We start from the raw sequence: 21,534 nt of genomic DNA, 5'->3' as shown, positions 1-21,534 counted from the left end.
GTCCTGGTCGTGGCACAGGCGAGAACCTAACATTCAATAAATCGATGCATCTCTGTCACATGGCTGTGCCTCTGCTTCTCTATCTGTGTCCTGTCCATTTATTTATCAATCAGTCAATCAATTGATGTTTAAAAATGCAGAAAAAGATTGAGGACTAGAGCTTCTGGGAGGCGGCATTAACACTGTCCGAGGCTGCCCTCCCGGGCTGTGCCTGGGTCACCACATGCTCACCACGGAGCAAAGCAGGTCACGGAGCCAGGCCTTTGGGCTCAGCCACAGTCTCCACTCAACTCCATGGAAGTGTGTTCCTGGGGAAAAACTCACTCTACTGCAACTCGACCAGAGGCCTTAACTGAGCCTCACCTCCATCCTTGAGCAATAGACGGCAGTTCCTTCCCTAGAAACGGCACGTGCAAGTCTGAGAAGCTCACCCACTGGGGAAAGGCAGACCTTTATCTCCAGCGCCAGGTCCCTCACCACCCAGGTGAAGAGCTGATCGCAGCGGGCGCCTTGATGGCTACCCCACGGTGTGGAGGGATTAGCAGAGGGGACATTTTCAAGGGGACTTTGGAGTTTAATGGGCACTGGAACTTGCTGACGTCAGAACCCGACCAATCATGAGCGTGAAGTGCTTCTCTGTGGGTGTTTAACAGAACGCCCGGCCCCTCCCTCCACGGTCACCACCTCCTGAGCAGGAACAGCTCCGGAGCATCCCTACCTCGGAGCACACGGAGTAGATCCCCTTAAGGCCCTACTTCGGACTCAGAGAGGAAGCGGGGAGGGAGGGGACAGGGCAGGGAAGGAGGCAGGGCGGTGCAGATGAGGTCCCCGGGGGAGGGGGCGACCCTGAGAGTGGAGACGCTGCCCTGGGCGCCCTGTCCCTCCTGCCTCCCCCATGCCGTCCTGCAGGGAACAGCGGCCCCACCCAGGCCTCAGTATTGCTGCACATGAGCACAGTGTGCGCACGCAGACAAGGATGGCTGGGGCCCCGAGGCTGTAAGTGAGGGAAGGAGAGACATGTGACACTGAAGCCTGGTGGCATTGCTTTCACAAGACTTTATTTTTCATAGAGCAGAAGCTGGAGCCAAGGCAAATCCAACTGGTAAAACTCTCCCGGGGCTCAAGTTAAAAAATAGTATCTTCGATCGTTCATCCCCTTCTCCACCACCAGGGGCGAAATATCCCCCCCAAGCGGCGTCTGACATTCTGCACCTGTGCACCAAGTAGAAAGAAGCTCTTCTGAGGGCTGGACCCACGTCAAGACCCCTTCCCAACTAGACCTCCCTTTCCCGGGCCACCCCAGAGGCCTGAAGCTACATTCCACCCTCTGACTAGGAAGCTCAGAACGTGTAGTTGAGTCCCCACACCCATAATCCGATGAAGAATCTTAGGACCCTGCTGGCTAGTTGCTTCTCAAGGTCACACAGCCCGTCCCAGCAACGCAGCCCACAGCATGGTCTGCAACCCCATCACTTGGAGCCCCTGGCTCTCCGACGTCAGCACGGGTCAGGCTCTACGGGACGGCTGCCGAAATACAAAGTGCTGGGCCCCACCCCAGACTGGGAGGCAGCGGGTCTCAACGGGCCTGACAACCGGCGTTGCCACCACCTTCCCGGGAGAGGACGGCCCTTGGACAACCGCTGCTCCGGGGCCTTGCAGAGCCAGTCCTGGGGACCTGGGGCTTGGGCTGAGGGAGGAGCCCAGGCCACGAGGGGCTCTCTCTGCCCTGGATGGGGCAACGGTGAACTGGTCCACAGGAAGCTCCATGCACCCCCGCCCGCGGGCCCCGACAGTGGGGGAAGGGCCACTTACGTTCACACAGTTGATGTCAAAGGGGCCATTGGCCTGGTCCAGGGTGACGGTCCCCGAACACTGTTTCACCAGCTGGAAAGACGAGGCCTGAGGTCAAACTGGGATCTCTGGGCTTAAACCGTCCAGCCTCACCCCGGTGACGGGAACGGTTCCGTGGACGCCTATGGATCAGCGTCACGGGAGGCCCCGTCGGCCCCGGGGGCCCCAGCCTCACCCCGTTCTCCTGGAAGGCACACTGCTCGGGCGGCAGCTGCGTCGTCCTGGGGCACACAGTCTCCTTCACCGTGAAGCTCACAGGCTTCGGGCTGTTTGGGTCCTCGTCCTGACGGCAGAGACAGTGGGGAGACCGGGCTGGGTACCTGCCAGGCTTCTTCGTCCTGTCTCCCCGGGCCCCCCATTTCACAGGCCCTGGCTACTTCCCTGCACCGGGTGGGGTGAGGGACACAGACGGAGGAGGTCAGGGCCCATCCCTGCCCCCGCCCACATACAGGGCACAGGGCGGACCTCGGACAAGCTCAGGGACCCGAGGGACATCAGGGGGCCTCCTGCAGGAAAGACAGTGTCACGGAAATCTCCGGGCTCAGCAAAGCCCTTGCCCGTGTGAGAGACGAGCAGGAGCGGAGACAGCTGGAAGCAGGGGAGTCACGCTCCAGACCCAGTGGCCCCACTCCCGTTCCCGGGACTCCCAGAAGGCCCTGAGGCCACCATGCGGGTGTGGAGGGGGTACCACCTCGCACACCATAGGCTCTAAGGCAGGAGGCTGTGATCGGGGAGGGAACACAGCTGGGGAAGGTCTCCCGGAAGAGGTGGGGTCCCACGGAAAGGGAGGAATGCCATCCAGGCCCAGCCCCTGCATGAGCACACAGGGTGGCAGCGTGGCCCCTGGCTGGCCCAGAGCCTCCCTCCCGAGTGCCCTGCCCCACTCACTGCACTGGGCGGCTGCGAGTCCAGCTGCAGGAGGCGGTAGAGACTAGCCTCCGAGGACCGCTGGTTGAAGGCCTCCACGGCACGGAGCACGGCCTCGTTGTAGCTGAGGGCCCGGAGCATGAACTCCCAGGCGTGCACGTGAGGGCAGCCGCACACACTCTGCAATGTTTCCTCGTCGCGGGGCCAGGGTGCGTGGCAGCAAGGATGAGCCACCGGGCACATCTCTGCAGCCCCCTTGACTTCACACTTCGGAAAAGGGTTTCCGCTACTTGCTTTGCTGTGTCTTGCTGATGCCTCTGGGTGGCAGACCATTCGAGGTCATTCCTCGCACTTCCTGAGGGGTAACCCTGAGACCAAGGGTGGTCCCGGCCTGGCTGGGTGGCTGGGTTGGTCGGGCATCACCCGCAAGCGGAAGGCTTGCCGGTTTGATGCTGGCCAGGGCACATGCAGGGCTGCTGGTCTGCTCCTGGTCGTGGCACAGGCGAGAACCTAACATTCAATAAATCGATGCATCTCTGTCACATGGCTGTGCCTCTGCTTCTCTATCTGTGTCCTGTCCATTTATTTATCAATCAGTCAATCAGTCGATGTTAAAAAAGAAGAAAAAGAATGAACCCAAGAGCTTCTGGGAGGCGGCATTAACACTGTCCGAGGCTGCCCTCCCGGGCTGTGCCTGGGTCACCACATGCTCGCTGTGGAGCAAAGCAGGTCACGGAGCCAGGCCATTGGGCTCAGCCACAGTCTCCACATGACTCCATGGAAGCATGACCCTGGGGGAAAACTTACTCTACTGCAACTAGACTGGAGGCCTTAACTGAGCCTCACCTCCATCCTTGAGCAATAGACAGCAATTCCTTCCCCAGAACCACCACGTGCAAGTCTGAGAAATTCACCCACTAGGGAAAGGCAGACTTATATTTCCAGTCCCTGGTCCCCCACCACCCAGGTGAACAACTTATAGCAGCGGGCGCCCTTGATGGCTACCCCGCGGTGTGGAGCGATTAGCAGAAGGGACATTTTCAAGGGGACTTGAAGCTTCATGGGCATTGGAACCTGCTGACCTAGAACCCAGCCAACAGGAGGAGTGAAGTGCTTCTTCGTGGGTGTTTAACAGATGCCTGGTCCCTCCCTCCACGGTCACCACATCATGACTGGGACAGCTCCGGAGCATCCCCAACATGGAGCGCGCGTGCACACCACACACACACACACACACACTCAGAGTAGATTCCCTTAAGTCCCTACTTTGAACTCAGGAGGAAGAGGGGAGCGAAGGGACTGGGCTGGGCAGGGACGGGGCAATGAGGATGGGGTCCCCGGGGGAGGGGGCCACACTGAGAGTGGAGACGCTATCCTGGACCCCATGTCCTCTTAGCCTCCCCCCATGCCGTTCTGGAGGGAACAGCTGCCCTGACCCAGGCCTCAGCTGCGCCGCACATGCGCGGACGGTGCGAATGTGCACACAGTATGGCCCGGACCATGAGGCTGTGAGAAAAGGAGAGACATGTGACACTGAAGCCTGGTGGCATTGCTCTCACAAGACTTTATTTTTCATAGAGCAGAAGCTGGAGCCAAGGTAAATCCGACCGTTAAAACTCTTCCCTGGGCTCAAGTTAAAAAATAGTATCTTCGATCGTTCAGCACCATCTCCACCCTCAGAGGCGAGGGAAAGGGCGAGGGCGAGGGAAAGGGCGAGGGCGAGGGAGAGGGAGAGGGCGAGGGAGAGGGCGAGGGCGAGGGCGAGGGAGAGGGAGAGGGCGAGGGCGAGGGAAAGGGCGACGCCTGACATTCTGCACCTGTGCACCAGGGAGAAAGAGGCTGCTTCGGGGATTTGGACCCAGGGTCGGGACCGCTTCCCAACAAGACCTCCCTTTCCCGGGCCACCCCAGGAACCTCACAGCTACATTCCACTCTCTGCCAGGAACCCGAAGAACATGTGGTTGAGTCCCAACACCCATAATCAGATGAGGAAGCGGAGGACCCAGAAGGCTAGTGACTTCCCAGGGTCACACAGCCCGTCCCAGCAACGCTGGGGAGAGCATGGGATGAACACCCATCACTTGGAGCCCCTGGCTCTCCGACATCCGCAAGGGTCAGGCTCTACGGGACGGCTGCCGAAATACAAAGTGCTGGGCCCCACCCCAGACTGGGAGGCAGCAGGTCTCAACGGGCCTGACAACCGGCGTTGCCACCACCTTCCTGGGAGAGGACGGCCCTTGGACAACCGCTGCTCCGGGGCCTTGCAGAGCCAGTCCTGGGGACCTGGGGCTCGGGCTGAGGGAGGAGCCCAGGGCACGAGGGGTTTCTCTCTGCCCTGGATGGGGCAACGGTGAACGGGTCCACAGGATGCTCCATGCACCCCCGCCCGCGGGCCCCGACAGTGGGGGAAGGGGCCACTTACGTTCACACAGTTGATGTCAAAGGGGCCATTGGCCTGGTCCAGGGTGACGGTCCCCGAACACTGTTTCACCAGCTGGAAAGACGAGGCCTGAGGTCAAACTGGGATCTCTGGGCTTAAACCGTCCAGCCTCACCCCGGTGACGGGAACGGTTCCGAGGACGCCTATGGATCAGCGTCAGGGGAGGCCCCGTCGGCCCCGGGCCCCAGCCTCACCCCGTTCTCCTGGAAGGCACACTGCTCGGGCGGCAGCTGCGTCGGTCCTGGGGCACACAGTCTCCTTCACCGTGAAGCTCACAGGCTTCGGGCTGTTTGGGTCCTCGTCCTGACGGCAGAGACAGTGGGGAGACCGGGCTGGGTACCTGCCAGGCTTCTTCGTCCTGTCTCCCCGGGCCCCCCATTTCACAGGCCCTGGCTATATCCCTGCACCAGGTGGGGTGAGGGGCACAGAGGGGAGCAGGGCATGGCCCATACCTGCCCCCGCCTGGCACAGAGAACTTAGGGTGGACCTCAGACAAGCTCTGGGCCCCAAGGGATGTCAAGACCCTTCTGCAGGAAAGACAGTGTCCCGAGAACCTCAGGGCCCACCAGGGCACTTCCCCGTGTGAGAGATGAGCAGGAGCAGAGACAACTGGAAGCAGGGAAGTCACGTCCTAGACCCAGTGGCCCCACCCTTGTTCCTGGGATTCCAGAGTTCCCTGAAGCCTGAATGGGGGTATGGAGGGTACCTCTTAGCACACTAGATTTTCTAAGGAGGAGGCTGTCCTGTTGGAAGGAAAACAGCTCTGGGAAGGTCTCCTGGAAGAGGTGGGGTCCCACGGAAAGGGAGGAGTGCCTTCCCGACCCCAGCCCCTGCATGAGCACACAGGGTGGCAGTGTGGCCCCTGGCTGGTCCAGAGCCTTCCTCCCGAGTGCCCTGCCCCACTCACTGCACTGGGCGGCTGCGAGTCCAGCTGCAGGAGGCGGTAGAGACTAGCCTCCGAGGACCGCTGGTTGAAGGTCTCCACGGCACGGAGCACGGCCTCGTTGTAGCTGAGGGCCTGGGCAGTGGCTGGCGGCGTCGCCAGGCCCAGCAGCAGGAGCATCAGTGACCAGCGCCCCCAGGAGCGGCCGTCCCTCTGGGTCTCCATGGTCCCCGAGTCTGCCTCCTCCCAGCCTGCGCCACCCTCCTTTATGCCCGACAGTGTTGCAAGGGCCCGACCTTGGGCCTTCCTGCCCCGCCCCGGCACCGGCCTCCTGCCCGCGCTCGGCTGGGCGGGAGCTTGCCTCAGCCTCACTGTTGCCTCACGGGGCTTGCTGGACGGGGGGCTTGGCCGGCCCCGTGTGCGCCATGAAGAAATGGTTTCTCCATCTCCTTGACAGCCTCCCGATCATTCCGGGGCCCCTCAGGGAGTTTCCCCGGGGTTGCTCCAGAGAGGTGAGAGGTCCAGGAGAGAGGAAGGAGCCAGGCGTCCGTCCTGCGTCCCTCTCCCCACTGTGGCCGGCCCAGGAATCGGGGTCCTGCCACGTTGAGGCAGCAGATAGTCAGGAAGGAGCCAACTCCAGAGGTGCCCCAGGGATAAGATAAAGAACAAGGATAAAAGGCGGAGACCCTATTTTATGACTGGTGGTTTCTGCTTTTGGAAAAGCGTTGAATCCTAGGGAATCAAGAATGTGCCTGTGCAGAAGATGCTGCCTGACCCCCGCTTCATTCAAAGAGCCTTAAAATAAATTAGCATTGTGGGACGCCCTTCCCGGGAGTCAGAGAAGGAATCATGGGAGACCCACCCTAAAGGAATCGAAGCCCTCTCCCCCCTCAGTCCTGACTGCTGTGAGGCTCTGCTCTGCCCTGCTCAGAGTTGGTGCTTCCGTGTTCTGCATGGCTTAACAAATCCGCTTTCTCTCGCTTTCTGCTATCAACTCTCTGTGTTCGGTTCAATGTTTTGTCCGCGATCACCACGAACCTGGTTACCTGTGCCCACCTGTGACAACATGATACCACTGAGTCCTCGTTCCAGGCCCCGCAACCCACCCACAGGGCCCTCGGGCAGGCTGGTCGAGGGAGGAAGAGTCACCGCTGGGTCTGCAGACTTACCTGCACAGCCAGTTCCGTGTAGGATGCCAAGGCCTCTACCCGCTCTAGTCCCAGCCCTCAGTCAGCTCAGGCGCTCGGGACCACTGTGTCTTCTACTGGATTCTTCTCTCTACTGCTTTCGGTTCTTTAAATGTCCCCAGCCATTGCCAGATGTGGCCTGTTGCCCTGGTTCCTCCCTGGCCAACACCGAGGAAGGGCCATCTCCAACGACACTCGCCTGTTCCTTTGCTGTCACAGGCAGGGCACTGCCGGCTGGCCAGCCCTCGCCGAGGCCTGGGGCCACTCTCAAGCCAGGTCTTTATCTCCCCAAGTGAAGGGGACCCCTTGTCCTCCCAAACTTTCCCCGCCCCATCATCCCCAGAGGCCGCCCTCTTGGTTTCCCTCCTGCCTCCCCTGTAGCTTCTTCTGGGTTTCTCCCACGACCTGTCCCTTAGCCTGGAGGGCCTGCAGAGCGCCTTCCCGGTCAGCTTCTCTTCCTGGGTATCATGTCTCTCAAGGCTCTATCAAGCCCACAGTTATCTTATATACATGACAGCTGGTGTGTCTCTCAATTCCAGGTTTCTAGGATCAACCCTGGCTGCTGTGGCTCAGGGCATTGAGTGTGTCCTGCAAACCAAAGGGTCGCTGCTTAGATTCCCGGTCAGGGCACAGGCCTTGGCTGTGGGCAGGATCCCCTGTGGGTAGCGTGGGAGAGACAACCACACATTGATATCTCTCTCACTCTCTTTCTCCCTACTCTCTGCTCTCCAAAAAAAATAATAAATAAAATCTTTGAAAACAAAAGACTTCCGGCATTAGCCCTGGCCGTCCCCAGGCCGCCTGGCCTGCTGTTTGCTGGCTGCCGGCTGCACGACAGCCCCTCGGACCTCCGGCACCGCCCCTGCCCTGGTTCCTACCACCACCTTCCCTCCTCCTAATGCTGCCACGGCCTTGGACTCCCCCTCTCCAGGTTCCAGGGCCCACCCTGACCACAGTCCACTTGCCACGCCATTGCCTAGGGGCTTCTTCTGCCTGCTGATGTGGCCATTTCACGCCCCAGCCTTCAGGAGCCCACGCCCCACAGGCTGGCTCAGGGCCGGGCGTCTTGCGGCCCCCGGCGCCCTCCCCCGTAGCAACATGCGCCCACCACTGAGGGCCTCGTCGCCTCCTGCTCTTTGCCTGCTCTGCTTGCTGCACACTTACAGGTCCACAGTGGTCCCAGACATCCATCCGGACCAGCATGCTCCCCTTCTCTGCTCCCACTGTCTTCGGGAAGTGTCCTGTGATTTGAGTCCCCATGACGCCCTGTTTCATGTTCCCTTGGGGACACCAGGCTGGGGTGGCTGGTGCTGGGAGGAGGAGGGAGTGCCACAGGACATAGAGCAGGCCAAAGTGACAGAGGGGTCCAGAGGCCTGGAGGAATGTTCTTGCCCAGCTCCCCTGTGCAATGATTGGCCATGTGGCCACGAGGCCTGGGGTAGCTGTGTGCCCCTGGTGGCCTGTGGGACCCTTGGGCGCTGGCCATGGCCCCTTGGAAGGTGATTTGAATGCTGCCGCTGCTTGCGCACTCGCCCTCAGGAGAAGGAAGGAGCAATGGGCGTGTGCGCAACCCTGTTTCTTAGGCCCGATGTTGCCCCAGTGGGCTCTTGATCAAGCCGGCCTTGCACATCGGGGCCTCTGTTAGTGGTTTCAAGAGCAGTCAGATCAGGACATGGGACCTCTAAGATCTTTCCAGGATCCCTCGCCTTTTTTCTGGCTCAGGGTCCTGAAGGAGCCAAGCTGGGAGAGAAGTGGGTTCCCATGTTGATCTTTAGACGAGGGCATGCGCGCTGCCCAGCCTGCTTCCCTCTGGGTCAGGTCCACAAACTAGGGCCCCTTCCCTCCTGGTTGAAGGGGACGTTAGATTCTCCATCAAGCAGCCGCTATTATAACAAGGCCAGAAGCTGCCCCCAAGGGCTGGTCGGGTCCTTTGACGCTGGGTCAGGCAAACAGGCGTTGGCATCATCGGGCAGCCTCTCACTGGCGGCGACTCCTTTGAAAACCCCTGTCCTGGGCGGCACTCTCGGCGGCACATGCGTGTCAGCCCAGCTCGAGGTGCCGCAGGCGGACTGAGAAGCCCCGGGGGAGAGCGGAGGGGCAACCCATCAAAGTGGTCCCCTCGGGCCTCCACAGATTTACATGAAGGAGAGAAGGACAGACAGGCAGAGACGCAGGCAGAGAGGCAGAGACAGAGGGAAAGGGGAGAGGAAAGAGGATCCAGGTATGGGGTGGGGAGGACCCCGGAGGCTGCAGTTGCCAAGCCCTGGATGGTCTCCCTGGCCCTGGGCACCCTCATCTCACCCACTCCTGACCCAGCAAAGAGCACAGGTACGCCCGGGAGATGGGAGCAGAAGGCCCTGCAGAGGCTGGCCCAAGGGGATGTCACCGCCTCCTCCCCGAGCTGGGGCGCCACCTTTCCCAGTCGCCCTCTATTTCTCCTCGTGCCTGGTGCAGCCAGCTGCGCTTCCCCACGCTGCCCCGTGATGCAGCCCCCTCCTTCTTGGGGCCCCTCACAACCACGGGTGGAGCCCACCTTCTTCTACCTCCAGTCCCCTGTCCCGGTCGGGTTGTGTCTCATATGGTCCAAATCCAGCCGCCTGCGTGGTCCACTGCAGGCAGCTCGCTCATGGAGACCTCTGCCCACCAGAACGTTCGGCGTCCTTCTCCCAAGCCCACCAGGGATAGACTCATGGTACTGACCCTTCCAAATGGTAGGATTTGGGGTCTCTATCAGCTGCGCTATAGAGCTTTCTGCAGCGAAGGGACTGTTCTGTATCTGTGCTGTCCAATACAGTAGCGTTTAAACACTCATGGCTGTTTACAACTTGTATCAAGGCTAGTCCAACCCAGGAACTGTTTTCTTAACTCTCAATAATTGTAACATAAGGAGCTACATACATGTTGGACTGCGGTGGAGACCGTTTTGCTACGGTGCCCTTGCTAATTTTCCCTCCTCCGTGTACCGGCACCCTCTGAGGTGTTTATGGGGAACGGATGGCCTCAGACCCCCAGACCACAGCAGCTCTCGGCCACCAGCTCCAGGCCAAGAAGAACCTCCGAGGGTTGGCCGACACTGGCTGCGGCCAGGCCCCGGGGGCTGGGGAGAGATGGGGCGCTCCAAGGGAGCCCTCTCCGTCGGGGCCACATTCTGTCTCACGGGCACCGCGTGACCGCTGCCCCAGCCTGTAGAGCGCAGGCCGCGAGTAGCGGCCAGAGGCGGCCCTCGCCACCGCCGTGCACCCACAGAACACCCTCTGGGACAGGCAGGGAGGCTCCTGAGGCTGTTTCCTCCTCACATGGACTAAAACCAAGACAGACCCAGAGGAGGGAAAGCAACTTGCCCAAGACACCGGGATCCTTGAAGACAGATGGGAGGCTGAGGCGCAGGGCACCGCAGGCTCCCCCGCCCGCAGCTCATCCTCTCATCCCCCCTCAACGCCCTCCCCCCACGCCCGAGGGTGATAAGGTGAGAACACGCAGGAATCTTTTCAAAAGGGGGAGCTCTGATCATGCAACCCAGAAACTCCATATCTGGGTTTTTGCCACCAAGAAATGACAGCAGATCTCTACACAAAACCTCTTTCGATAATGTGCATAGCAAATTTATACAAAGTAATCAAGAAGTAGAAGAACACGAAGATGAAGGTGAAGACCATGAGGAGGAGGAGGAGGAGGAAGAGGACGACCAGGAGGAGCAGGAGGAGGGGAAGAAGAAAATAGCCAAAAACCAGGGACACCCCGGTGTCCCCTGCCAGGCTCCTCACACTGGGCCACCCACACGCGTTCTGCAATGCTCCTGGGCAGGAAAAAGGAAGGAACTGCCAGTACTCACACTCAAAAGCACCTCACAAACATGAGGGTGAGGGAAAGAAGCCAGAGGCAAAAGGTCATGATTGTCTGCTCCTGTCCAAGGGAAATCCCCAGAACAGCCGAAGCTCTAGTGAGAGGAGGTTGACCAGTGGCCGCCAGGGGCCCGGGTGAGCAAGAGGGGACTCACCGCCAAGGGGCGAGAGGGGAGGTTTGCGTAGTGAGAACGTTCTACATCGTGACTGTGGTGGACGTTACACGATTGCATACGTGTCAGAACTCACGAAATGATTCTGTGAGTGGACTTAAGGGTATAAAATTGATACCTCTGTTTTCAAAGCAGCAGAGTGAGGAGTAAGCGGTGGAAATGGGCGGGCATATTTTCCCAGGAAGGCACGTTGTTCCCCCTCCCCAACTCCAGGACAGCGGAGCCTGATCTCAGAGGAGCTGAACGTGCAGAAGACTCTGAAGGTGGGGAAAAGGAGGAGCCCAGGGGCGGCTGCATTCCGCCCACCTCTGAGGCCGCGCTGATTGTCCCAGGGAGGGAGGCCCAGGCCTTGCTGAGGAGACATCGTCATGGGCCAGGGACAAGGCTCTCGACTTCCGTTCCTCTTCTGTGAAGTCAGTGTGGGCTTCACTGCAGAGGTGGGCACTTCTCAGGCTTGCCCTCCTCCACAGAACACACAGGCGTCCCAAAGCCCTGGCATGCCCTGGAGCCTGGATTTTTGGCTCAAAGGATGGGAATGGGTCCAGCCCCAACTCCCTCTAGGGCAGGCCTTGCTCACGGCTGAGAAGGCCTAAGTCCTGGGAACCAAGACCCCATCTCCACATCCCCATCTCTTGCCATAAACACACACACACATGCACACACACACAGACTGCATCTTGTCTAATGGGGACATTTGTCAACTAGCTAACAGCTGGCTGGCTCAAGAGGGTATAACTCACCCAGGATGGGAAGGAACCCCAGGAACAATGTTTACATCCTTGATGCCCAGACACAGAGAAAGGCTGGGACAGCCCACTCTGGCCCCCAGCACACAGTGTTTCCCTGCATCCCAGTAAGTTCTGTGGAGGCCACAGCACCCAGGGGCAAGGAGTAAGAGGGCCCAGCTCTGATCCAGGACCTCTGACTTCCAGACAGAGGGCCCCAAGAAACCTCACAGGAATGCTTGTCCCTTTGGAGTGAAACCCTCCCCTGCTCCAGAACCGACTGTGGCTCCCTACTGCCCCCAGGCTTCCACTCCCTGTCCTCTGCCTGTGGCTTAACTCTGATCCCATCCCCTCCACCTCAGCTGTCCAGCACCGGGCACAGAGTAGCAGCAGTGATTGCGGGGGCAGCTGCACACACTCTGCAGTGGTACCTCGTCGCGGGGCCGGGTGCGGGACAGCAAGGATGAGCCACCCGGCACATCTCTGCAGCCCCCTTGACTTCACACTTCGGAAAAGGGTTTCCACTACTCGCTTTGCTGTGTCTTGCTGATGCCTCTGGGTGGCAGACCATTCGAGGTCATTCCTCCCACTTACTGAGGGGTAACCCTGAGACCAAGGGTGGTCCCGGCCTGGCTGGATGGCTGGGGTGGTTGGGCATCACACCATAAGGTGAAGGGTCACTGGTTTGATTCCTGGTCAGGGCACATGCTGAGGCTGCTGGTTCGATCCTGGTCATGGTACAAACAAGAGGCAACCAATGGATGTCTGTCAGTCACATGGTTGGTTGTTTCTCTCCTTCTCTATCTCCCTCTGTCCGTTCTATCAATCAGTCAATCAATCAATTTTTTTTTTTTTCTAAATAAGAGAATGTGGACAAGAGCTTCTGGGAAGCAAGATTAACAATGTCTGAGGCTGCCCTCCCGGGCTGTGCCTGGGGGAGCACACGCCCCCCTTGGAGCACTCAGGTCACAGAGCCAGGCCATTGGGCTCAGCCACAGTCTCCACACGACTCCACGGAAGCGCGTTCCCGGGGGAAAACTCACTCTACTGCAACTAGACTGGAGGCCTTAACTGAGTCTCATCTCCATCCTTGAGCAATAGACGGCAATTCCTTCCCCAGAAACAGCACATGCAAGTCCGAGAAGCTCACCCACTGGGGAAAGGCAGACCTTTATCTCCAGCACCTGGTCCCTCACCACCCAGGTGAAGAGCTGATCGCAGCGGGCGACCTTGATGGCTGCCCCTCGGTGTGGAGGGATTAGCAGAGGGGAGATTTTTAAGGGGTCTTGGAGCTTCATGGGCACTGGAACCGGCTGACCTTAAAACGAAGCCAGCCAAGAGTGAGTGTGAACTGCTCCGTGCGTGTTTAACACAATGCCTGGCCCCTCCCTTCACGGTCACCACCTCAGGAGCACAGACAGCTCAGCAGCATCCCTAGCAGGTTGCACTCAGAGTAGATCCCCTTAAGTCTCTACTAGGTGCTCAACGAGCAAAGCAGAGGGTGGGCGGGCGGGGGGCAACCCTGAAGTGGAGACACTGTCCTGGACCCCTTGGCCCTGCTGCCTCCCTGCACACCGTCTGGCAGGGATCACGTGCCGCACCCAGGCCTGACCTTTGCCGCACAGGCGCACACGGCTCGCACGCAAACACACAGGACCGCCCAGAACCTGAAGCAATAAGAGGGGACGGCAAGACAAGTGTAATTGAAGCTTGGAGACACTTGTTTTCACGAGAATTTATTTCTCAGTGTCCAGAAGCTAGAGCCAGAGCAAACCGACCCTTAAGACTCTCCCCTGGGGACAAGATTCGAAAGAAAATCTTTGATTCTTCTGCCAATATTCTTAATCCTTTCTACAATGTTTTTGAACCGATTGCGTAGTCTGTTGAGTATGACATTCTGCACCTGTGCACCAGGAAGAAAGTTTTTTCTTGTGAGGGCTGGACCCAAAGTCAAAATCTCTTTCTAACTAGACACGCCCTTCCTGGCCCACCCCAGGACCCTTATCGCTACATTTCACTCTCTGGCCAGGACCTTCAGAGCATGTGGTTGAGTCCTGACACCCATAAGCAGAGAGGAAGTGGAGGACCCGTGTAGCTAGTGGTTTCCCAAGGTCACACAGCCTGTCCCAGCAATGCAGGGCAGAGCATGGGATGACCACCCATCACTTGGAGCCCCTGGCTCTCCGACGTCCGCAGGGGTCAGGCTCTACGGGAAGGCTGCCGAAATACAAAGTGCTGGGCCCCACCCCAGACTGGGAGGCAGCAGGTCTGAACAGAGCCTAAGAACAGGCATTTATAACACATTCCAAGGGGAAAACCGCCCTTTGACAACCGCTGCTCCGGGGCCTTGCAGAGCCAGTCCAGGGACCTGGGGCTCAGGCTGAGGGAGGAGCCCAGAGCATGAGGGGTTTCTCTCTGCCCTGGATGGGGCAACGGTGAACTGGTCCACAGGAAGCTCCATGCACCCCCGCCCGCGGGCCCCAACAGCTGGGAAGGGGCCACTTACGTCCACACAGTTGATGTCAAAGAAGCCATTGGCCTGGTCCAGGGTGACGGTCCCCGTACACTGTTTCACTAGCTGGAAAGACGAGGCCTGAGGTCAAACTGGGATCTCTGGGCTTAAACCGTCCAGCCTCACCCCAGTGACGGGAACGGTTCCATGGACGCCTATGGATCAGCGTCAGGGGAGGCCCCGTCGGCCCTGGGCCCCAGCCTCACCCCGTTCTCCCGGAAGGCACACTGCTCGGGCGGCAGCTGCGTCCTCCTGGGGCACACAGTCTCCTTCACCGTGAAGCTCACAGGCTTCGGGCTGTTTGGGTCCTCGTCCTGACGGAAGAGACAGTGGGGAGACTGGACTGGGTACCTGCCAGGCTTCTTCGTCCTGTCTTCTGAGTCCCTCATTTCACAAGCCCTGACTGTGTCCTTGCACTGGGTGGGGTGCAGGGCACAGGGGAGCAGGGCATGGCCCATCCCTGCCCCCGCCTGGCACACAGAGCGCAGGGCGGACCTCGGACAATCCCTGGGCCCCGAGGGACGTCAGGGGACTCCTGCAGGAATGACAGAGTCACGGGAACCTCAGCGCCCAGCTGGGCCCTTCCCTGTGTGAGAGACGAGCAGGAGCAGAGGCAACTGGAAGCAGGGAAGTCACGTCCCAGACCCAGTGGCCCCACTCCTGTTCCTGGGACTCCCAGAAGGCCCTGAGGCCACAATGCAGGAGTGGAGGGGGTACCTCTTGCACAGCATGGATTTAAGGCAGGAGGCTGTCCTCTGGGAAAGGACACAGCAATGGGAAGGTCTCCTGGAAGAGGTGGTGTTCCACTGACAGAAAGGAGTGCCTTCCGGATCCCAGGCCTTGCGTGAGCACACAGGGTGGCAGCGTGGCCCCTGGCTGGCACAGAGCCTCCCTCCCGAGTGCCCTGCCCCACTCACTGCACTGGGCGGCTGCGAGTCCAGCTGCAGGAGGCGGTAGAGACTAGCCTCCGAGGACCGCTGGTTGAAGGCCTCCACGGCACGGAGCACGGCCTCGTTGTAGCTGAGGGCCTGGGCAGTGGCTGGCGGCGTCGCCAGGCCCAGCAGCAGGAGCATCATTGACCAGCGCGCCCAGGAGCGGCCGTCCCTCTGGGCCTCCATGGTCCCCGAGTCTGCCTCCTCCCAGCCTGCGCCACCCTCCTTTATGCCCAAGACTGTTGCAATGGCCCGACCAGGAGGCTTCCTGCCCCACCCCATCACCAGCCTCCTGCCCGTGCTGGGCTGGGCGGGAGCTTGCCTCAACCCCACTGTTGCCTCACGGGGCTCGCTGGACGGGGGGCTTGGCCGGGTCCGTGTGCGCCATGAAGAAAGGGTTTCTCCATCTCCTTGCCAGCATCCTGGTCGCTCCAGGCCCCTCGAGCAGTTTCAGCCAGGGTTGCTCCAGAGAGGTGAGAGGTCCGGAAGAGAGGAAGGAGCAAGTCGCCCATCCTGTGTCCCTCTCCCCAGTGTGGCCGCCTCAGGAATAGGGGTCTTGCCACGTGTTCACCCCTGAGTCCTCATACAAGGCCCTGCCCTGCACCCAGAGGACCCTCAGGTCAAGCTGGACGAGGAAATAACAGTAACCGCTCCGTCCGCAGCCTCACCCGCCCAGCCTGTCCAGGGGAGGCTCCAAGGCCTCTTCACCCTGCTCTAGCCTCAGCCCTCGGTCAGTTCAGGGACTCGGGGCCACTGTCCCTATCCTAGAGTCTTCTCTACTACTTTCTGGTCTGTAAATGTCCCCAGCCACCACCAGATGTGGCCTGTTGCCCTGGCTCCTCCCCAGCGAGGCCGAGGAAGGGCCATCCCCAACCTCACTGACCCGCTCCTTTGCTGTCACATGCAGGGCACCACCTACTGGCCAGGCCTCACCGAGGCCTGTGGCTACTCTCAAGCCTGGTCTTTATCTCCTCAGGTGAAGGGGGCCCCCTGTCCTCCCAAACTTTCCCCGCCCCATCATCCCCAGAGGCCGCCAACCTGGTTTCCCTCCTGCCTCCCCTGTAGCTCCCTCTGGGTCTCCTCCCACGACCTGTCCCTTAGCCTGGAGGGCCTGCAGAGCGCCTTCCCGGTCAGCTTCTCTTCCTGGGTGTCACGTCTCTCAAGGGACACACTCTCTCAGGCCCTCAGTTATCTTGGGCAGACCACAGCTGGTCTGTTCTCTGACTTCAAGGCTTCTGGGATTTGTCCTGCCTGGCGTGGCTCAGTGCACTGAGTGTGTCCTGCAAACCAAAGGGTCGCTTGTTGGATCCCTGGCCAGGGAGCATGCTTGGATTGTGTGCGGGAGCCCCTGTGGGTAGCACATGAGAGGCAACCACACATTGATATTTCTCTCACTCTCTTTCTCCCTCCCGTCCCCTTTCTCTAAAAATAAATAATAAATAAAATCTTTAAAAAAAAAAAGGTTCCGGGATTAGCCCTCGCTGTCCCCAGGCCGCCTGGCCTGCTGTTTGCTGGCTGCCGGCTGCACGACAGCCCCTCGGACCTCCGGCACCGCCCCTGCCCTGGCTCCTGCCACCACCTTCCCTCCTCCTAATGCTGCCACGGCCTCGACTCCACCTTCTCCAGGTTCCAGGCTCTCCTCGGACCACAGTCCGCTTGCCACGCCATTGCCTAGGGGCTTCTTCTGCCTCCTGATGTGGCCATTTCACGCCCCACCTTCAGGAGCCCACGCCCCACAGGCTGGCCCAGGGCCGGGCGTCCTGCGGCCCCCGGCGCCCTCCCCGCAGCCCTGCGAGCCCCAGGAGTCACGCGGCTCCTGCATCCGGCTACTCGGGCCCTCGGAGCCTCCTGCACTTCGCCCCTTCTTCTTGGCCCGCTCTTCTGGCTGTGCCACTGTCCCTGACATGACACCAGGCCAGCATCCTCCTCCTCTCTGCTCCCTCTGTCTTCGGGAAGTGTCCTGTGATTTGGGCCCCCATGACACCCTGGTCGGTGCTCTTGTGGGGACACGAGGCTGGGGTGCCTAGTGATCGAAGGAGGAGGGAGTACTAAGGGAGAGAGACCAGGCCAAAGTCACAGAGGGGTCCAGAGGCCTGGAGGGATGTCCTCACCCCAGCTCCCCTGAGCAATGAATGGCAGTGTGGCCATGAGGCCTGTGGTAGCTGTGGGCCTCTGGTGGCCCGCGGGACCCTTGGGCGCAGCCACGGACCCTTGTAAGGCGGCAGCCCGGATGCCGCCGCTGCTTGCGCACTCAGCCTCAAGAGAAGGAAGAAGCAATGGGCATGTGCGCAATCCTGTTTCTTAGGCCAGATGTTGCCCAGTGGGCTCTTGATCAAGCTGGCCTTGCACATCGGGGCCCCCGATAGCAGTTATGAGGAGGGTCAGACCGGGATGTGGGACCCCTAAGATCTTTCCAGGATCCCTCACCTTTTTTCTGGCTTCGTGGTCCCTAAGTAGCCAAACTGGGAGAGAAGTAGGTTCCCATGTTAGTCTTCAGACAGGGCATGCAAACGGCCTGGTCCTGCTTTCCTCCAGGTCAGGCCCAGCACACTCTTAGCCCCTTCCTTGCTCGCTGAAGGGGTCATTCTACCTCTGCCAATACTGCTCACTCTTCTCACTTTGTATCGTCCATAGACTATGTGGCTTCCTTTGGTCCTCTGATGCAATCCAATTTGTGGTTGTGGGGGACTTGCCTTGCTTCTCTGGAGCACAGCATAGGGTCCGGGCTTCCCAGCTTACAGGATTGGGTCCTTCCTAAGGCCTGGTTCATGGGGGTGGGTGTCCACCATGTGAGGTAGGGAGGCTGACCCATGCCTTTAGATGCCATGGCTGCCTTCTTTCCTGGGGAGGGAGAAGGGAGGCTCTCTCCAGCTTGCTTTTTGCATAAGCTCTCGTCTCATTAACAAGGTGATCAGAAGATTCTAGGTGAGTCCAGATCAGAAAGAAAGAAAAAATAAAGCTTTTCACATGAGATCTTTAGCCCTGGTCCCAGCTGGTCACAGTGTGGTCCAGGAGCTTGGCCTCCCCATGGCTGCTGTGGGCTCTGGGAGGCCTTCCACAGATTAGCAGGTCCTGGAGCGCACCCCCCACCCACCCACCCCTTGCAGTTTGCCTCCCACACCTAGAACAAGACCCATCTTAGCCTCATCTCTCTCTTCCCCATTTAGCTCGCTGTCCAAAGCCCTGGGTCCTGAAGAGCCCCGTGGCTGCCCTAGTCAAAGGAGTATAGCCCACCCCAGCCAGACTTCCTGGGGGGAGCACCAGGGCTGGCGGGCTGGACTGTCACTTGCTCGACAGGCATCTTGGGGCCGCTCCATTCTTCCCAGCTCTGAGGCACCTTCTGAGAGCTTGCAAACAGTGACCCAGAAAAGATGACTCCTCCCTGAGCCTCTGTTCTCCTTAGTGACCTGAGTAAGCCACTTCACACCTGGAGCCTTGGTTCCACAGGGCAGGGAGGTCCTGCCCTTGTCTGTCCGTTGAAATCACCTAGGAAGGTTTTGTAAGGTGCTGAGCTCAGCCCACAACCCAGAGTCTGATTTGTTCTGGCTTGGGGTCAGGATTGGAAGCTACAGATGTCCTCCTATGGATTAAGTGACTAGTGGGTAGTATCATCAGCAGGTAGAACTGTGATTACACATTTCACGGGTGAATTCACACATCGGCACACACATGCACGTAAGCATCCACTTTTACCACTGAGAAAACTGAGACCTAAAGAGAAATAATCTGACAGGTACCCAAGAAGATTTAAAATAGTGCTTCTCAAAGTATGGACCCCAGGTGATTAGCATCACCAACCCCGGGGAACTTGTTAGAAATGGAAATTACCCTGACTGATGTGGCTCAGTGGATTGAATGCCAGCCTGTGAACCAAAGGGTGGCTCATTCGATTCCCAGTCAGGGCACAGGCCTGGGTTGCAGGCCAGGTCCCCAGTAGGGGGCGTTGGAGAGGCAATCACACTTTGATGTTTCTCTCCCTCTCTTTCTCCCTCCCTCCCCCTCTGTCTAAAAATAAATAAGTAAAATATTTTTTAAGAAAAGGAAATTAGGCCCTGACTAGTGTGCTCAGTTGGCTTGGCATCACTCAGCAAAGCAAACATCCCTGGATCCATTCCTGGTCAGGCCTCATGCCTGGGTTGCGAGCCCACTCCACAGTTGGGGAGTGTCCAGGAGGTAATGGATGGATGTCTCTCACTCACATCAAAGTTTCTCTCCCTCTCTTTTCTCCTCCCTTCCCCCTCTCTAAAAACAAATAAATAAAATCTTTAAAAAATGGAAATTTAAAAAACAAACAAAGAAGAAACACACAAACAGAAAAAGAAATGGAAATTCTTAGGCCTCACTGCAGACCTACAGAAGCAGAAACTGTGTGGGCGCGCCCAGCAGTCTGTGTCGAAGGGAGCCCTGCAGGTTAGTTACTCTGATGCACGATGAAGTTTGAGAACCAATGCCTGAGGACAAGAGAAGCATCAGAGCTGGAAGAGACACCAGCTGGGGGAATACACCAAAGCTCAGAGAGGTTAAGTGATAAGCTCGGCGTCACATAGCAAGCCAAGAACAGGGCTGAGCAGGCACCAAAGCCTTCTGGTCAGCCTGGGAACCTACTTCCTACCAATCTCCTCTGACCCTCCACACTTGGCTGCTCCTCCTAGGAGAGGCAGGATATAGACCTTGACCCTGACTGGTTACCACCCTACTCTCCCAGCTCCAATAATGGAGACTTAAACCAAGTACAGGGCCCCTCGGAGCACAGGGCCCTGTGTGACCACAGCGAGCTCACACCGAAGGGGCTGCCCCTGTTGCTGGCCCCACGGCAGGGAGGAATCAGGAGTTCCTACAATCATGGAGATCTAAACCGCCTGGGAATTTAAACATGCCTTTATCACTTTGATGTACGGGTTTGGTAAAGTTTTTTTAGGAAGTAAAGGAGACTTCTAAACACACATAAGAGCATGTAACAGCGCTAACTGTTGCAACTCCCCATTGCTCAGAAGGGCCAACAGAGGTCCCCAGAGAGTGAGGGAGAAGGGAGCTCAGCAAGGCCCCACAGGTGGCGGTGGCGGTGGTGGTGCCGGGGCTGGACTCCCAGGCCAGTGCTCTTTGCCATGGCCCAGAGCACCCCTCCCATCCTACCCCGTCTGGAGCTTTGTGCCCTGGCCTCGGCCTCCTCTCCAGCCCAGCTCCCTCCACGCCTGCACAGGCACCATGGGGCCACCACTGGGATACCCTCGCCCAGGTTTCTTGACCTGCCAGAGTCCTGAGCTCCTTCAAGCCAAGCCCCTTCCTCAGGAAAGCCATGGCTGACTGTCCTCAGCTGCAGTTCAAGGTTCTCTTTCAGCACTTTGCCCCACAGTGGAATCTGTGTGCGAATCACAAGGATGTGAAAATGTTATGACCAGACAACAGGTTCAGAATTCCTTTTGGGGAATCCTAGGAAAACCCTCAGTACGCTGATAAAGATGTCAGCAGACGTTGATTTGCTCCTGAGAAGGCCAGGGCAGAGAGGAACAGGAGAGGAGCAGCCGGAGGACTGGAGGTAAGAAAAAGGTCTGAGGCTGGGGCTGGGAGAGCCAGCTGTCCAACATGGGAGCCAAATCCATTGGGTTGTCTGTCTGCCTCCAGACTGTGGGCCTCCAAGGGGTGAGACCTGTTCATCTGTGGCCCAGCTCTGAGAGGGCAGCTCCACAGAGGCACTTAGTGTGAGGTGAGTAGGTGGGTACCCAGCCCTGTGAGCCAGGAAAGGAAAGGTATACTCAGGATTCTCCCAGGCGTACCCCCGCCCCAGCGCACGCACACACACGGAGGAGGCACTAGAAGCTGAGCCAGGAAAGATGTGAGCCATCTTAGCTTCTGAATTGCCCTTCTCTGCTTTTCCACCAGTGAGCAGGGGATCTATGTATTATGCCCTGAAGAGAAACTGGGAAAACTCCTCAAGAAAGCAGGTCTTGGCCCTGGCTGGTGTGGCTCAGTGGACTGAGTGCTGGCCTATGAACCAAAGAGTTGCTGGTTTGATTCCCAGTCAGAGCACATGCCTGGGTTGCAGGCCAGGTCCCCAGCAGGGAGCACACAAGAGGCAACTACACATTGATGTATCTATCCCTCTCTTTCTCCCTCCCTTCACC

The 21,534-nt window shown here is 58.9% G+C and overlaps 2 protein-coding genes across 2 annotated transcripts; both read right to left on the bottom strand.

The window, feature by feature from the left end:
• Window positions 1–1,139: 1,139 nt before the first annotated feature.
• Window positions 1,140–6,266, bottom strand: LOC129087733 (protegrin-5-like). The gene is made up of 4 exons (XM_054594745.1): window positions 6,066–6,266; window positions 2,027–2,134; window positions 1,813–1,884; window positions 1,140–1,212 (listed from the first exon to the last, which is right to left on the bottom strand). Exons 1-4 carry the CDS (start codon window positions 6,264–6,266, stop codon window positions 1,150–1,152), a joined length of 444 nt encoding a protein of 147 aa, XP_054450720.1. The 3' UTR covers window positions 1,140–1,149.
• A 7,482-nt stretch (window positions 6,267–13,748) lies between these two features.
• On the bottom strand, window positions 13,749–15,598 carry LOC129087795 (cathelicidin-6-like). The gene is made up of 4 exons (XM_054594826.1): window positions 15,398–15,598; window positions 14,687–14,794; window positions 14,475–14,546; window positions 13,749–13,871 (listed from the first exon to the last, which is right to left on the bottom strand). Exons 1-4 carry the CDS (start codon window positions 15,596–15,598, stop codon window positions 13,749–13,751), a joined length of 504 nt encoding a protein of 167 aa, XP_054450801.1.
• Between the last annotated feature and the right edge of the window lie 5,936 nt (window positions 15,599–21,534).

The sequence above is a fragment of the Pteronotus mesoamericanus genome, unplaced genomic scaffold, assembly GCF_021234165.1.
Source record: "Pteronotus mesoamericanus isolate MK-2021 breed Mesoamerican mustached bat unplaced genomic scaffold, CSHL_Meso_final scaffold_533, whole genome shotgun sequence".
NCBI lineage: Eukaryota > Metazoa > Chordata > Mammalia > Chiroptera > Mormoopidae > Pteronotus > Pteronotus mesoamericanus.
The sequence above is the reverse complement of the archived record's forward strand: the minus strand, read 5'-3'. Positions and strand labels throughout refer to the sequence as shown.

Bases quoted from the DNA above. Each gene is read 5' to 3' on its own strand.
- LOC129087733 (XM_054594745.1), bottom strand. From the start codon at position 6,266: ATGGAGACCCAGAGGGACGGCCGCTCCTGGGGGCGCTGGTCACTGATG. The intron at 2,135-6,065 runs GTGAGTGGGGCA...CTCTGCCGTCAG, and splicing joins ACTCGCAGCCGCCCAGTGCA to GACGAGGACCCAAACAGCCC. The intron at 1,213-1,812 runs GTAAGTGGCCCT...CTTGGTGCACAG, and splicing joins TTGACATCAACTGTGTGAAC to GTGCAGAATGTCAGACGCCG.
- LOC129087795 (XM_054594826.1), bottom strand. From the start codon at position 15,598: ATGGAGGCCCAGAGGGACGGCCGCTCCTGGGCGCGCTGGTCAATGATG. The intron at 14,795-15,397 runs GTGAGTGGGGCA...CTCTTCCGTCAG, and splicing joins ACTCGCAGCCGCCCAGTGCA to GACGAGGACCCAAACAGCCC. The intron at 13,872-14,474 runs GTAAGTGGCCCC...CCTGGTGCACAG, and splicing joins TTGACATCAACTGTGTGGAC to GTGCAGAATGTCATACTCAA.